At 31.3% G+C, this 17,791-nt stretch overlaps 6 protein-coding genes across 6 annotated transcripts; all 6 read right to left on the reverse strand. All coding sequences in view use genetic code 12, as the record gives it.

Moving 5' to 3' along the window:
* Positions 1–438: 438 nt before the first annotated feature.
* On the reverse strand, positions 439–2,304 carry NOP8 (Nop8p; the record flags this gene model as incomplete). Its single annotated transcript, XM_002548412.1, has 1 exon — positions 439–2,304. The coding sequence occupies one exon, from the start codon at positions 2,302–2,304 to the stop codon at positions 439–441; it is 1,866 nt and encodes a 621-aa protein (XP_002548458.1).
* Positions 2,305–2,957: 653 nt separating this feature from the next.
* PEX11 (Pex11p) lies at positions 2,958–3,653 on the reverse strand (the record flags this gene model as incomplete). The annotated part of the gene is made up of 1 exon (XM_002548413.1): positions 2,958–3,653. One exon carries the CDS (start codon positions 3,651–3,653, stop codon positions 2,958–2,960), a length of 696 nt encoding a protein of 231 aa, XP_002548459.1.
* Positions 3,654–4,442: 789 nt separating this feature from the next.
* On the reverse strand, positions 4,443–6,377 carry CTRG_02757 (uncharacterized protein; the record flags this gene model as incomplete). The annotated part of the gene is made up of 1 exon (XM_002548414.1): positions 4,443–6,377. One exon carries the CDS (start codon positions 6,375–6,377, stop codon positions 4,443–4,445), a length of 1,935 nt encoding a protein of 644 aa, XP_002548460.1.
* A 403-nt stretch (positions 6,378–6,780) lies between these two features.
* On the reverse strand, positions 6,781–8,412 carry CTRG_02758 (uncharacterized protein; the record flags this gene model as incomplete). Its single annotated transcript, XM_002548415.1, has 1 exon — positions 6,781–8,412. One exon carries the CDS (start codon positions 8,410–8,412, stop codon positions 6,781–6,783), a length of 1,632 nt encoding a protein of 543 aa, XP_002548461.1.
* Positions 8,413–9,541: 1,129 nt separating this feature from the next.
* Positions 9,542–10,204, reverse strand: CTRG_02759 (E2 ubiquitin-conjugating protein; the record flags this gene model as incomplete). Its single annotated transcript, XM_002548416.1, has 1 exon — positions 9,542–10,204. The coding sequence occupies one exon, from the start codon at positions 10,202–10,204 to the stop codon at positions 9,542–9,544; it is 663 nt and encodes a 220-aa protein (XP_002548462.1).
* Positions 10,205–10,665: 461 nt separating this feature from the next.
* Positions 10,666–16,623, reverse strand: CDC39 (CCR4-NOT core subunit; the record flags this gene model as incomplete). The annotated part of the gene is made up of 1 exon (XM_002548417.1): positions 10,666–16,623. One exon carries the CDS (start codon positions 16,621–16,623, stop codon positions 10,666–10,668), a length of 5,958 nt encoding a protein of 1,985 aa, XP_002548463.1.
* Between the last annotated feature and the right edge of the window lie 1,168 nt (positions 16,624–17,791).

Below are 17,791 nucleotides of genomic sequence, written 5' to 3' on the forward strand. Positions count from 1 at the left end.
CTCTGAAAAGTTAAATGTCTCATTTATCTATGTTTCATTATATCAATGGAGTTTCATTTTTTTTTACACTTTTTTTTAAAATCAACTTTTTATCTAATGTCTGATTAACTATTATTATTACATGTATTCTTGGTTTGATTAATAAGACTACTCTCCAGAATAATTCAGTAGATTTCATAACATCCAAAATAAAATCATAATTTGGTTCACGTGATAGTGATTCTATCTTGACTTCAAATAATATTTTAAATTGTTTATGCTAGGTGATTCATACCATTATATTGTTAGCATGAATTAAAATGAATACGTTAGAATGAATGTATTTCTCTACAATTATTGCAAATAAGTTTATTCATTAAAATTAAATATAAACCTAACAATAGTACACACGGCATGGATAGATGAAGTATAATTCACGTGCGGTAGGATCACATGACTTTAATGTTTAATATGATTATTCTTCTTTCTTAAAGATCTTAAAACATCACGTTTACGACGTTTACATTCTCTTGAAATCTCACCTCTCATACTCCAGAACCATTTCTCATATTTCGATTCTTCTTCTCCTTCATCTTCTTCACCTTTATCTTTAATATCTTGATCTTCACCAGGTAATTTAATTTTATCATTACCTAATTTACTTAATTGAGATTGAGTCGATAAGAAAGGAGAATCAAAATGACACCAAAATAATCCAAATTTTTGTTTCTTTTCAAGAATAATTTCATCTTGTTTTTGTTTTTGAATTTTTTGAAATAATTCTTCTTGTTTAATTGAATCAATTTGTTTATTCTCATCTAAATCTTCATCATCTTCATCCAATCCAAGTTTAAATGATCCTGATGTTGTTTCTGTAGTAGTGGTGGCAGTAGTTGCTGTCGTGGTGGTAGGATTGAATAATGAACGCAATGTTTCTGTATCATTAACAACTGGTTTTTCTGAACTTCCAAATGTTGGAATGAATTCTTCTTCTTCTGAAGAATCTTGTTGATCATGTTCTTCATCATATTTATCTTTAATTGCTTCAGTAGTAAATTTTTCAGTAAATTCATCCATTTCAATATCATTACCTTCATCATCTTCATCATAATATTGTTCTTTCATTGGTTTTTCAGTTTTTGTAAAATTATGAATAATTTGATTTGCTGATTCAATATCAATTTTTTCAACTGATCTATCCTCTTCTTCTTCTTCTTCTTCTTCATCATCATCATCGGTGATTTTACCTTCGATTTCAAAATCATAATGTTTAGCTTTCTTTCTACCTTTTGAATCAACTTCTATTTCATCATCTTCATTAATAGTATCTATTTCAACAGGTTTATCAAAATCAAAATTACTAAACATTGAAGCTAAAATAGATTTATTCTTATCAGTTTCTTTAAATCCATCAATTTCAACAAGCTTTTCAACATCTTCTTGTTCTTCTTTTTCTTCATGATCTTCTACATGAATATCATTACCGTAATTTCTTGCTTGAGTTCCATTAATACCACAACGTTCAATAACATGATCATCACCAGATCTCCATTCTCCATTAACATAATTCCAAGTTAAATCTCTAACAGTTTTATTTTTTTCAATACCCCATAATTTAGTTTTAAAACATTTAAAAGTTTTCAATTCTCCATTAATTAAAATTCTTAAAGTTTGTTGTTTTAAAGCTAATCCCAGTCTTGGACTTTTTCTTAAAGTACCTCTAATTACCATCCCTTTACCTGATCTTAATTTAAATTGATTATGTAATTTCTTAGGATTTGTTAATGCACCATAAGATTTATTTCCATCTAATCTTTTTGCAGGTGGTTGATTTTTAGTATTTCCTGATATATTTTTAAAAGTATGTTCAGAAACTGAATAAGTTGATGGATTCATTGATGATATAACAATGCTTGAAGTGATATTATTAGTAGGATAATTAGTTTTATATTCTTTGATTTTTTCTAATCTTGATTTAACAATTTTATCACGACGTAATTGTTCTTCTTGTTTTTTAGTACTTCCTTTTGATTCAGATGATTTATTAAATCTTTCAAGATATGAAGGTTTAGCAATATTAATTGATAACTTCATACCCATGAATAATACTCCATTAAGTGATTTCTTCAATTTTTCTAAATTTGAATCATTTATAGATATTGTGATATATGCAAAATAATGTAATTGTAATGGTTTGGTATGAAATTCTAATGATTTAATTATTTCACCAAATTTTTCAATTCTTGAAGTTAATGATTCAGGTGATTCTTTAAGTTTAGGTGATATATTACCTATATGCAATCTTATCTCTTTAACATCCGTCATAGTATGTCTGTTGTTATTGTTGCTGATAGTATTTCTTGTTTAGATAGTTCTGGTGAAATTTTTCAGATTAATAAATGAAAAAAAAAAAAAAAATAAATAAAAAAATTCCTGATATTTGAGATGAGGGTTGGTTGATTGTTTCTCTTTGAGTGCGAGAGATAAAACAAACACAACTAACCAACCAACTAACGAACCAAATCACGTTTTCTTTCTACTACGACACATCATGAATGGATCAAGATCAATAGATCATGTGATCAACAGCCAATGGTTTGAATTATATGAATCATATTCTAAAGAAAACAATCTAACAATAGATGAATCAATCAAACCACCACAATCGTCATCATTATCATCATTATCAAATAATCAACTGCAATCATCACCAGAGATCAATGTTGGAGTTGAAATTCCTCACTTACAAACAACTCATTGATAATCAACCAAATTCTGAACAACTTACTGCAGAACTCAAGAGTCTACTACTAAAATACTACTGGTCTGGATTTGATCTTGGATATGAAACTGATAAACGTTAAGATACTTTATATATATATATATACTAAAAGTGTATGAACAATTATATAAAATAATCAATGTACTTTGATAAGAACAACAAGAACATAAACAAAAATCTAAGAGACAAGATAAGACTAAGTAGCTTTCCAAAGATCATTCAAACCCATGATAGAAGTGATAGTACCAGCAACACCAATATCACCTTCAGTGAAATGTAAAATATTCAAAGAATTCAAAGCAATAAAAGTATCCAATAAATCCCAAATTAATTTTCTTTTAGCTTGATATAATTTATTTTTAATAGCAATACTATCGACTTCTTTTTCATTATCACCTTCTTGGTATTCATAATCTTTCAAAGAATAAATAATTCTTAAAGAATTTAATAATCCAGCAATTAAACCAACCAACCAAAATCTTGAAGCATATTTAGGTAAATTTGGGAATTTTTTAGCATTGATAATACCTAATAATTTGAAAAATATAACCCCATCAATAGTTAAATATCCAGCATAAGCTAAATTTCTAATTATAGTTGTTAATTGTAAGAAAGGATCCATTAATTTATTATCATAAGTTTTAGAAGCAACTTGTAAATGATTTATAGGTTTTAAAAATCTCATTGCTTTTCTAATAAATGTGAAATTTGCTTTTAAATTAGCAAATAATTCAATTGTTTCTTTAGAATAACCTTTCTTGAATGAATAAAATCCAAGGAATCTTGATAAATAAGTCAACAATCTAAATACTTTTTCTCTTTTTGGAGTGGTATCCAAGAATTTAACCAACTTGGAAACTGTTGGATGATAAACCAATGAATCAACAACCATGATAAACAGACAATTAATAACTCTATAATAAATAATAATAATAATAACAACAACGACAAATAAACACTCGCTTACTCTTGAACACAGAAAGAAGAAGATCAGAAAGAAGAAGTAATAAGTGAAAAATGAAGTTTTGATTTTGATTGATTTAAAAAAAATTTTCTCGTTGGTTGGTTGGTTGAGTTGAGTTGAGTTGAATTGCTTGTGATAAAATGGATAAATGGAAGTTTAAACATTTTTTTTTTTATTTGATTGTGTGGGGGAAAAATTCTCACGGAGTACACGCCCTCTGACACCCAATTTCTAATGGCCGAGGTGTGTGTGTGTGTATTTAGCGGAACCATCTATCCGTCCATGTCAATAATTTCCAATAACAATATAAAACTTCTAGTTTTAATTATCACATAGATCGTGACATAACCACAACATGGTTAGTACTACCTGTGAGAGGAGAAACTATTTGGTTATTAGGTTATTATTCTGTATTTCTTTACTACCAGGGTCTTGTTGGACTTAAATACGTCAACAGATGTCAAATATTTAAACGACGCATTACATTATATTGGTATTTAACTGTGATGATATCTCGACATTAACCTATACGAACAGTTAATAGTCACGTGGTATTACACAGGACATCACAACATCAGCTGCCACCTGTCAGTAAATTTGGGGATTTATTCGTGTCTCGACCAAAATCAAATTGACATAATAACCAGATGATTAACGGTACTGCTTATGTTCAAACTACAGTCATTGAACTTCTATCTATATGATACTACTTCACTTCTATATATCTACCAATTTCCCATTTTGAATCGCTTTACCAATCAGTAATAACAATTCATAAGCATCTTTAAATTCATCTTTCTGTTCTTGATTTAAATTATCCCATTGTGATTGAATTTCTCTTTCTTTATGATTTTCTGACAATTTATAATATTTAAAATATTCAAATACATCATCATTCGTAAGTATTTGTTCTTCTGGATCTTGTTTATAAAATTCTAGTGGTACTCCTCTACCAACTACTTTAGTTAATTTTTTTGCAGCTTCTTGTTTATCTTTTAATGAAACAATTTCTCCATACAACATATCTTTCCCCCTACGTAATAATTCTTTATATTCATTGGTAATTTCTTGTTTTTGTTGTTCTGTCATATCTATCCATTCTTGAAATATTTGTTGGGTATTTTTAATAGTTCTAAACCTTAATCCAAAATAATAATTGAAAACAATATCAGGATCAACATCATCAACTATTATTCCTTTTTGAGTATTCTGATCAAGAATAGCTGGCAGTACTGTAACTCTTCTAAATAACAGAGGATTATGTTTACTTTTAGCAATTCCTTGTCCAAATACTTCATAAATAGTATAATTTTCATTAGATTGATAAAGTTTCTCTTCAATATTAACAACTTTACCATTTAATAAATCTTTACCTTCAATTATTAATTGTTCATATTCTTTCATAATTTTATTTCTTTCTTCTTGTTCCATTAAATAATCCCATTCTTTATAAATTTTATCAACTTTATCAATTCCTAATTCTTGAATTTTTTTTCCAACATAATATTGTCTTGCAAAATTATATCCAATTGGTAACGCTGGTATATAATTACCAACCATTTGATTGCGTACAACTTGTAAAGGAGCCATTTCTTCACGTTTATGCATGAATCCTATAAAATCTCCCCACCTTGGTATATATTTAATATACGGTAGTTCATATTCTCTAAATAATCTTGCATCAATATCTTTTAATTCACCATTTAATAGAATTTTCCCATTTTTTAAACAATTATAATATTTATCTTGATATAATTTTTGTTCGTCTTTTGACATTGAATTCCATTTCTCAATTAATTTAATATATCGTTGATGTAAATATAAATTTGATTCAAAATTCAGATTTAAATTCTTCCAAATAAAATAATTGGCTCCATCATTAATATTTATTCCATCAATTTGAACTTCACCAGTTGTTAAATTATGTTTTATAATCATTGTTTCGAACATACTTGTTTTACTTTGTAAAACTCCTTGAGGTGATCTTCTTTTTTGAATTTCAAATTCTTCATCAAGTTTAACTAATTTATAATCAATAATTCTATATCCTTGTAATTCCAAATCAGCATATTCAAATAACCATTTTTCTTTTTCTTCATCAGATAATTTCTTCCAAATTTTAGATAATTCATCATATTGTTTAAATTTATTTATTCCTTTATTCATATTTTCAGTATTTTTATAACAATAATAATATAGTGTTGATTGTAATGTAGGTAATCTAAAAGTTTTGCTCTTTTTATCTCCATAAAATCCAAGATGTATATTCTTCCAATATTCAAGTAATGATGAAGATTTAATAAGTCTAACAGTTTTATTAAATTCTTGTTTAAATTCAATTGTTTTATTTTTATTTAAATCAATTATGATATTTTCAATAACATTTCTTATTGATAATTGTTCAATTTTAGATTTTCTTATCCATTTCTTTTTAGCATCTTGAAATTTATTCTCTTCAGGTGCTGATATGGGATAATCTGCTATCTTGAAATATTTATAATATTTTCTAACTTGTTCATCAGTTAATGTAAATGTTTCCTTTACTATGGGATTGTTGTTGTTGTAGTTGTTTGATGTTGATGTTGATGACGGGGTTAACGTGCTGGTGGATTTATTTCGACAGCATACTTGGAAAACTCTTCGTAGTAGCATTTGCTATCCTTCGTCTAATGTGTCAGATATTCCAAGGTTAGAAACCATTTATATCTAGTTCCTCTGGTTGATTTTTTTTTTTCAATGTTTACCTTACAGATCGTTCATCGCGTTTTTGGAAATCTGTCACGTGATCATATCTTCAAGTGTTATTATTATTCGTATTTAATCTTTTATATATATATATATATATAGTATAATATTAATTGAAAAGAATATATACATCTACTTAACTAACTAACTAACTAATTAATTAATTAATTTAAATCTTTATACAAAGATATATAATATTCTTTCCTGACTTTTTTTTCAAAATAATTTCTCTTTTAAAATAGCATTGTTTTAGGCTATTAACATGTTCATCTCGTTTTTCAAAGTACATATAGTTTCATTTACTCATAATCTATTTAGCAACTGGTTTGTTCACATTCTTTTTGGCTCCATTGACTTTTTTATTTTCAAATTTTTCTTTATTTTTAGCTCCTGTTTTACCTTGACCGCCAAATTTTTTATAACTTCCATTGTTTCCAGATGTACCATGGTAACTATTACCAGTCTTGGATTCTCTTGGTTCCAAAGAAATGGAGATCCCATTAAGAGTGGTTTCTTTAGCTTCTAATGCTCTACGTTGAGCATCTTGGTTGACAAAATCAGCTAAACAAATGTTTTCATTGACTTTGAAATATTTCAATTCTCCAAATTTCTTGGACAAATGATCTTTCAATTCTTGTTCGTCTAGATGACGAATACCCCTGATATAAATTGGATACCAATCATCTTTTTTGTAATGTTTACCATTTGATTGAGCACTAGTGGTTGAAGCACTACTGGCACTTGAAACTGGTTTCTTGGCGGCAGTTGGAGCTTTAGTGATTGGTGGTGAAGAAATTGGTTTGGTACCTTGTTTCACTGGAACAGCTTGTTGAGCAAGAGCAGCCCAACTCATTGGTTGTGATGGGGATGGTTTGGCTGATTCTTTTTTCAATTCTTCATTGACTTGCTCTTTCACTTCTTCTGGTTTGGATTCTTCAACTGGAGCTTCTACTTTAGATTCCTCTTTAACTTCTTCCTCTTGTTCTTCTTTCTTTGGTTCAAAAACATCAGGTTTTTCTTCTTTAACTGGTTCAGGTTTGGAAACTGGTTTTTCTTCAGGTTTCTTAGCTTCAGGAACAGGAGCAACTGGTTCCTTTTTAGCTTCAGCTTTAGATCCATTTGCAACAGGGTTACTAACAGTAGTCGCAGTAGCAACAGGTGGAGTTTCTTTTTGAACAGGTTTGACGTTGTTAGAAACAGGTTCTGCTTCTTTTTCCTTGACAGGTTCTTGTTCAGGAGTAGCAACTGGTGCAGCAACTTTCTTGGTGACAGGTTCAGCTTTGATTTCTTTTTCTTGAACTTGTTCATTTTTTTCTTTGTATCCATTAATGATAACAAATCTCAAAATATCATTGGCTACTTCATAATTGGTTTCATGTTTACCTGGAACCAAAACAAAAGTTTGAGTGAATTGTTTATAAGGTTGATCGTTGGTACTCCATTCACCAAAGACAACAATTATGATATTTTGATTTAAAGAAAGTTGGAAACAAGCACTAGTAATGACAATTCTGTTGTTTTTGCTACCTGACAAATATTTGGCATAAGTTTCCTTGATGGCATCCATACCTCTAGCTTTATAAGCAATAGGAACTTTTCCATTAAATTCATTCAAAGAAGATAAAGAATCGGTTTCTGGGAATGCATCATGACTAATACAAGCTTGGGGATGGTAGATCTTATGGATTTCATCCAATTTAGAAAGAAAGAAATCGTAATAAGATTTAATGAAAAACCAACCAATTTCAGAAACTCTTTCTTCTGTCAATTGTGGCTTGGTAGTAGAAGTGGTGGTTGCCGATGAAGTTGGAGTTGGAGTGGCAGTCGGAGTGGCAGTCGGAGTACTTGTTTGAGCTTGCTGTCCACCAGTAACCGGTTGCGGTTGTGGTTGTTGAGGTTGGGTGTTGACTGATGGGGAAGAAACAGTATTAGTGGTGGCCATATTGAAATCTATTATATCTTAATGAAATATATGAATTAAAGAAACAAGAATTTTGAATACGAATAATAACAATAATGAATAAAAATAAAACTCCTAGTAATTATATACTGTAGTCCAATATGATATTGAAAAAATAAAAATTAAATGAAGTGCAAATAAAAACGGATTGAGAAAAATATACAAGGAATATTGAATGAATACAAAAAAAAGGGTAATGGCAAATATTAAAAAAAGAAAAGGCACGAATCTGATAGATCCAAAGTATCCACTGAAATTAACAACAAGGGGATAAGAAGTAAGTCAAGTGTAGTTGGTAGATCTATTCCTGATAACCTTTTGGTTTGATTAAATGGATTTGAATTTTTTTTTTTTTTTTTTTTTTTGGTGATCTCTCTCACTCTCTTCTGGCTGTCTGGCTGTCTGGCTGTCTCCCTTTTGCGTTTACAACCAAAGAATGAAAAATTTTCTTTGGGCTTTTTTTTTTTTTTTTTTCTTCTGTGAGACAAAAACAGAGGAGAGGGATCAACTGACAGTGAGACAACAACCTCTTTTGGATGCAGGAAACTCTCACATTACCAACCTCACATATCCGGTTTTACCACCACCGACAACAGATGATGATTGATGGATCATGTTGAATGGTACAACATCAGATAGTTGGCCTTATCATGATAATAATAGCAATCATTTATGATTGATTCTTCATGACTTGATTGGAGTGATCAAAAAAAATAAAGGAAGTGGGCTCATAAAAGTGTAAGAATCCTTGTATTATTCATCAGGTATTGCAACCACATTTCCGTCATGAAATAAATCGCCCTCCAAAAAACATGGTTAGGTTGCTCTGTATGAGAAAGAGATTACATAATGACAGTGACCAGTAATTTAAGGGTTTATGAACACTATCACCTTTCTACAATTGATCATCTTAAGATGACCCTTTTTCTTTTCTATTAAACCAGTGGTTGTAATCAACTTTCCATATTTATTCAACAGAGAATGTATACACTATAAATGCAAATGATATTTATATATATATATATAAGGTTATATTGAGTGAAGAATAAAATACAGATAATAGTAACAACTAGTCAATTGAAAACGGGAACCAACCCGTCAACATGATCATTTATTGACATTCTCGTAATAACTCTTCTAAGATCTTGTTTTCTAAATCACTTTTATTGCCAACACCTTTAAAACTTTTAACACCCATTCTTCTTAAAACTTCAATAGTTTTATCTCTTGGGAATCCCATATTTTCAAATTGAGTAACAATTTCATCATCAATACCATATAAGGCTGAATCACTTAATTTAGTATTACCATCAGCACTACCATCATTAGCATAAATTTTAGTCCAATAAGCAGCAGTTTCTTCAAATCCTGGTTTATTACTTAAATAATGTTTAGCAACTTCAGCATCTTGTGGATCATTAGGTTCAGGTGATTGTAATAAACTTTGTAAAGAAATCAAACTTGATTTCAAAGTTAAGATTGGAGTCCAAGCATCTTTTAAAATATCTAAACAAATAGCTCCAGTAACTGAAGAAATATTTGGATGATAAATTTTAGTAATAAATTTCATTTGTGGTGGTTTAAAAGGATATTCTTGTGGAATATCTATAGCAACTTGAAAAAGTCCTCCTTCATATGGTGTACCTGGAGGTCCTTTAAAAACACCAGTTAAATGTGTTAAATCATTTTCATTATTTAAACTCAATGAAACTCCTGATTGAGTGTCTTGACGACATTCTTCTAATTCTTTGGCAATTCTCTTGACACGGGACATCCTTGTGTTATTCTAATTATTGGCAAATAGTAGATCTGGTTGATTGAATAAATTGTTGAAATAAATCACAAATTATTTTGAATTTTTCCTTGTTTGTAATTTCTGAGAAAATTATCCGTCTACTTTAATGTTACTTCTTACTTACTTACTTACTTACTCACTCACTCACAGCCATTAATTTATTCTTCACTGTAACAACAACAAAAAAAAAAAAACCTAAATTGACACTTTTGCACGACAAATATTTTGTGCATCAGTACACGCACCTAACCAATCTATATTGTCGTAACTCGGAAATTGAAAGTTTTACTTATGTCACAAGAGATTGCCCTTCCCTTCAGTAATTCTACAACGGATTTACTAATATACATACATCATTTTAATATACATTAATTAACTCTAGTACATATTCATTCTCATTAAAAATTTACTTATATATAACAGTGTAATATCGTATCATCTCAAGGAGTCGATCCTTTGACATTAACACTTAAAACATTAAAAATATTCTTGATCTCTTCAATTGAATCTTGCACAAATGGAAGATCAAAAAATCCGTAATCAGCATTCTTCACCAATTCCGTAAACAATATTGTCAACCCCCATGGATGTGGTTTATTACTAATTCTTCTTTCTAATAACACTCTGGTTATGATCTCTTGTACCACCAATTTATTAGCCGGAGTGTTCCAAATGTTATTGTTACTGAAAAAATGTAATATAATACCAATAAACCAATGAGTATGACTGTTTGGATATCTCAATTGATTGGCAATGGCATTGATCAAATGGTACTTGAACTCGGAATTACCATGATTCATCAAATCAACCAACAATGAAACTTGGGATGATTTGGTATTAAAGCCACGGTTATTTGGTAATCTATCAGCAACACTTGAAATGCCAACATGCAATACCAAAGCATTGATCAATTTGATATTGAAATTAATAGTTTCTTCATATCCTAAATCATTAACTTCTTTTGGTTGGTTCAACTTTAACCCATTATAAATAGTTCTCATTAAACCCGGAGCCGGAATTCTTAAAAAGTTTTCGACTGGTTTCTTCAAACCAATTTTACCTAAATCTTCGACTGGTTTATAATACACAACAGGCGGCTCATTAATCTCTGGTAATCTTTCAACTTTCAAACCTTGAGTAAAAGGATCTGGAACGTTAACTTCCTTTGGAGTTGCAGACAAAACAATATTTCTCAATTGAATATATCCTCTTGGAATTGCAGTTATCAATTGGTAATGACATTCAACTAAAAACTCTGGATAATCATGTAATAACCCAATGAATATTCTGCAGATGGATTTGTAAACAACAGCTGTGGCCTCTGGACTTGGTGGTTCTGTCTTTGATTGGCCCTGAAAGTCAGAATCTTGTTCCTGTTGTTGTTCTTGTTTTTGCTGCTGTAAAAGTTGTTGCTGTTGTTTACTACCGTAAATTTCTTGGAACTTCAAAGCAGAACTTAATAATTTCGTCAATACAGCATATCCTTCCTTATCTGGCATTTCCAAAAGTTTAGGCAAAAACATACGATGAGCAATCAATGAAACCCAGGCAAAAGTAAAACCAGGCAAAACAATTGGTTGTAATGCATTAAATAATTCACCGATGTATTTATAAAAATCGGAATCTAAAGCTGTAGTAGCTTCGTCATCCAACACAGAAGCATCTGCCCAAGTTGCCAATAATGACGAGGAAAATCTATAGTAAGCACGTTCATTCCAATTAGCCTTCGAGGTTTCATGATCATTAATCAAGTTCACGGTAATTATACCCAAAATCTTTTTCAAATAATCAATGGCTTGTTTGCTATCCTCAATCAACAAAACAATTCTAACAATCAACATGGCCAAAGTATCAACTGCCAAATAACATTCGTGTTGGGTTCTTGCTCTTAATTCATGTTCGGCAGCAAATGAAGTAACAGATATATCAATAGCAGCTTTAAAGAATGTCTTCAAATTCTCAGGATTCTTCAAAATTCCTGATTCAATCAAGCCTTTAACAAATTCAACTTGCAATTGATGAGTTGCTTCATCGCCATGAGTCAATAATCTTACCCACTCGGCAAAAACATAACCTAATTGAGCATACAATTGATTAGAAGCAGGTGCTGCAGAATTCAAAACATTAAACAATTTATCAACTGCCATTTTGGCTTCTTTATGTTCTTCATCCTGTTCATTTCCTTTATAATTACTCAATGCATTTAAGGTGTTAGCAAACTCTGATCTCAAAGCAATAGGACGCATATCCTGTGCACTGAAAACATTCTCCAATAATGATGCAGCAAACTTGACAAGGACAGGACTGTTTGTTTCCTTTATTAATCTGCCAATAGAAGCATCTAATTTAATTGGTTGGATCAATTGAACCTTCAATAAAGAAAATATAACTGGCATATTAAATTTACGTTGATCAGAAGAGTGAACTAACCACCAAGTGACATCCTTAGCCGTAGATGGTGAGTATTCACACAACTTGTCTAAAATTACAACATAAATCTCGTTACTCATTGGATTCTCGTGAGTTTGAGTAAATAAACAATTAACAGCATATTGAGCAGCCTTCAATAACAATTCAGGAAATTTAATTGCATTACTTTGAGCAATAAGTAATGCTTGTGTCAAAGCAGCTGTGATTGGATGATTTGGTGGTAAGTCGGACAACTTAGTTTCAGTAACTTCAGCAAGTAATTGAATAGCCTTGTCACAATTAGAAGTAATTGCCGCAAACAATTGCTCGAACGAGATGACATCCTCTGGAATACCTTGTTGAAGATCTTGCTGTAATTGTGGCTGTTGAGGTTGTTGTTGTTGAGTCAACGGTAACTGCTGAGCTTGTGGGTGTTGAGGTTGTGCTTGTGGTTGGGTAGGAATAGAACCAGGTGGAGCTGGAGCCGGAATACCATCGTCAACTCTAGTTTCACCAAAATGATCATAAATTCTCAATTGTTGTCCACTCAACCCATTAACTGCCAAACCTAACGGATCTGGTAATCTCAAGGAATATTCAGTTGCACCTTCTTCTATGAATGGTTCATTTGGATGAATTGCATTATGTTGTTCACGCAAGAAAACATACTTTTGCATCTTCTCATCAATGATTTCTGAAATATTTTCAGCGGCAATTCTATCAACAATGTCAACACATAATCCAACATTAGCTTGAATAGCATTGTTCAATTCTATAATTGGAATCTCATTTGGATTGTTACCCAATAATTGCAACATGGTAGCTTCAATAGTTTCGGCTAACAACTTTCTTCCACTGCACAAGACCATAGAATGTGACAATTGTAAAGCCAACTTTTGATAACTCTTACGTAATTTGTTCACATCACGTTCGGTAGCAAAATCCTTTCTGATTAAAGCTTCAGTAGTGGTGACAACAGTTTCTGAAAGTCTATTTAAAATTGGAACAGCACATTCTCTAACAGCTCTTGATAATGACGCTTGGAAAGCTCTTCTTAAATTAGCATTTTGAATGAAAATAGAGTTTCCAACTAATGTACTGAAACTGGTGTCCAATGTAGGTTCTGCTGATTGTTGAGGTTGTTGGATTTGTTGTTGTGGAAGTTGTTGTTGCTGCTGTTGCAAGAGCATTTGCTGCTGTGGCTGTTGTTGTTGCTGTTGCAATAGAGATTGTAATTGAGGTTGGGTGACACCTGGAAATTGTTTGGATTCGAGTGTTTGTTGTGGTTGTTGAGGGAATGGAGCTTGGATTGAATTAATTGGTTGAGCAGCTTCTAAGGATAACTTAGCAATTTCATTAGCCAAACTGACAGATTGATCATTGATACCAAACATGGTAGCCAATGCAGTTGGATCTGGATTATGGGTTCTAATCAATGTACTTTGATCAATATCTTTGACCTTCATATTAAATGAATTCAACAAAACTTCAATTTCAAATTTCAATTGCAATTTCAAGTCTGCACAATCATACAATTCAGCCAAAACCTTCATGACACCCAAAACCCATGGGTTTGGTGGTTTGAAGACCTTGGAATACTGAGCTTGGTCTAAAATCTTACAAACAAATGGAATGATTAAAGGCAAGGATTTAAAATCATAAGCTTCAACTAATAAAAATTTCAATGCAATATAATCACGTCTCAATGGTTTGTCATTAGCTAATGTGATTCTACCCAACCAAGCACCCAAATTTTTCAATTGATTTCTTTCATTTCTGGAATCCTTGAAATTCCGGATAATATGATCGACTTCTCTCAAGGAGATATTCATCACGTATTCAAAGAAAATTGGGTTATTCAATGACTTGACTAATTTCGCATATAATTCATGGTTGTTTGGTTCTGCTTTGGCTCTATCAGAAACCAAATAATTGGAAAACCATGCAAAGTAACTCTCAGTTAAAACCTCTTGAATTTCAGACAATCTCAAGTTATCACCAGTCATATTATTAACACTAAACAACAATTTGTCCCTGATAGCTTCTTGTGGTTCCTCTTGAGGAGCATAACCAATGGTTCTATCAACATAGTTAATAGATTGATATTTCGGTCCCACATCTGGTGTTGAGGTCTGGGTAGGAGCAGCTCCTCCTGTAGGGCAAGGAATACCATTCGCCGCATCTTTAACAATTTGGTACATCTTCGCATGAGCTGACAATGAACGGCACTCCAATAAATGTTTACAATAAATTGGATACTCGTGCAATCTGGACTTGAAATTGTACAATGATTGTACTGCAAACTTGAAAAGATGTGAATCTTGGGGTTGATTACAAGATTCCCAAATGAAATTCAAGGCAACTGTCAAGGTAGTACCTTGAATCAAATCCTTTTCCAAAAGTGCACCAAATAACAAAGAAGTTGATGCCAATGCTGACAATGGATATTCGGCAAAGAATTTATACTCGTCCAATAATGAATGAATCATACAAGCAAAAACATCTTGACTATGTGGATCATCACTAGATTTCATTTGTGTCAACATATCCACGATTTCTTTTATTTCAAGATCCTTGTTGTACATCTTGGAGTAATAGGATTTCATTTCCACTTCAACATTAGGGGTGAAAAATGGAGACTTCTCTTCATTGGCCAAGATTGCTTCGTCGTGACCATTACCGAAATTAATCAATCTTGGATAAGTAGTCAACAACAATAATTGAAGATTCTTCAACTTTTTAGCATCAATGACACCATTACTTGATTTGATCTTTTCAAGCAAGTAGTAAACCACTGGCACCTTCAACACTCTATGAGGAGGTAAAACTTGTTGTGGTTGAAGTTGCTGTGCTTGTTGTACTTGTTGACCACGTTCATAGTCCTTTTGGACACGTTCATCCAATGCATCAGCCAACGCTTGGTAAACAGATGGCTTGAGTTGTGGATCATTGAGTTTAGCTTCAATAACAGATTTAAATTCGTAGCCGAAAAGGCTTGATTCTATCAAAAGTTTAACGGCCAATTTCAAGTCGCTTGCCCAGAAAACATCCAATACATCTTGAGTAATTCCAACAGTAGAAGCTAAGGATAAAACCTTATCAGCAGCATCTACGGTTTTTCTGCTCTTGTAATAGTCACATAACTTGGTAGAAGCTAAACCAGATTCCATGAGTAAACGAATAACCTTTGGTAAAGCAGGACTAGCACTGTCAACCAATAAATAAAATAAAGTATCAATTAAATCGTTAATAAATTGAGTCTTGTCAAGAACAGTCAATGCCGCAGCCAAGATATACTCTGGGAAAACACGATAGTCGTGTTCAAAAAGTTGGTTCAAAAATGGGTTTAATTTTCTATCTTGTTCACTCAATTGCTGGTGTTGTTGTTGTTGTTGGATCTTGGTAATTACTTGAAGCTCTAATTTACCCACATTGATGAACTTCAAAATATTTCTTCTAGTTTGTGGGATATTCTTATCTTCATCAAAACAGTATGCTAAATGATTCAGCAATGAAATATCATAACCACCTTGGGAGGCGTCCAGTGAATGCAATATGTACAATAAGGTCTTGTTAAACCACCATTCATAATTCAAAAATATATCAATTGGTTCTTGCTTGAAATCTAAGGATGATAAAAATTGAGTGACACTGATAACTGAAGGTTGTATGTCTCTTTGTGATGAGTCAAATAAATATTGATGTACATAATTAAATACTTCATACCAATTTACGTTAAATTTCCCTGAGCTTTCAATAGCTTTGAAACATGCTTGTAATTGTGCACCTTTGGCGTTGGCTTCTGGTAATGTATTGACAAATGTCAATCCTTGTGACAATCCTTGTGAGCCAGGAATCAATATTTCTGCCAATATTAAAGCTATACCTTGGTCTATTTCATTTGGTTTGATTTCCAACAAGCTTGGTAATAATTTTTCTGGCAACAAATTTTCTGGACCGATTTCTATTAATAATTCTTTGAACGACATTTTTAAGATATTTTGATAAAATTTATTAATTGGTTGGATGGTTAATTTGAATGCTTGTAATGAACTTAAAGTCAATAATTTATGGATGAATGGGAAAAATGGAGTATTTAAGATATAATCCAAAAGTAATGACCAATTGTAATTAGTTGGGAATTCTCTAGTTCTTAATAATTTAAGTAAATTGAATGAGTTTTCCTTAAGATATGAATGGACTTGGTCGTTAGATGATTTATCAACAAATCTAACTAATAATATAAATGATAAAATGGATTCACAATTGAATCTTTTGACAAATGCGATAGTATCGATACGTTTACTTTCAAATAAGTTAGCTAAATGGATAAATAACAATTCCAAATAATTTAAGTCTTTAGCAGTACACTCTAACTCTTTGGCAAATAATTGTTCAATAGGGGTTAAATACTCTGTGTTGGAAAAGTTGGTGAATCTAAGTAAATTGACAAGCTTTTCGTAATAGTTGTTGATTACAATAGGGTTGTTGATTTGTTTAGCTAATATAAATCTAATCTGTTTAAAGTTTGATTCCAAGTTTTCTTTATCAACAGTGGTAACTAAGATAGATAATTGATTGATGATAGCTTTTGTTAATTCTGGGTCCTCTATTTGATAGGATGGCTCTTTCTTTTGCGCTTGTTGTGGGATTTGCTTGCCCTTTGGGCTGTTTTTTGGTGATGTAGAAGACACGATAATAATAAAATTTAAATTATTAAATAAATTAAAGATTCACAATTGATTTCGTGATTCGTCAAAGTGATGTCTCTCTTATAAGTGATGTATGAATTAATTTGAAACACACTTGTATATCCGTTGAATTGTATAATAGATAAAAACAAATTCGACAAATCGGAGTTCTTTCAGTTGGTGTTCTTTTTTTTATTATTTGCAATATTCTCAATAGGTATATAAGATCTAATCAGTAGTCAAATATACAAATATGCCGAGGTTCTTTTTCTCTTCTATTAATTGATTAATTAAATATGGCTTCAAGAAAGTTGTATTAGAGAATGGGTTATTGATTTAAAAAAGAAGAGAAATTTTCCTTGAGTGGCCAAAACAAATGTGTGAGAGTCAAAGAGAGAGAGAGAGAAAAAAAAATTTTCCTTGTGTTGATTCAGCAGGTAGTGCAGCTTGGCCCAATAAGACAAAC

The sequence above is a fragment of the Candida tropicalis genome, assembly GCF_000006335.3.
Source record: "Candida tropicalis MYA-3404 genomic scaffold supercont3.3, whole genome shotgun sequence".
Classification (NCBI taxonomy): domain Eukaryota; kingdom Fungi; phylum Ascomycota; class Pichiomycetes; order Serinales; family Debaryomycetaceae; genus Candida; species Candida tropicalis.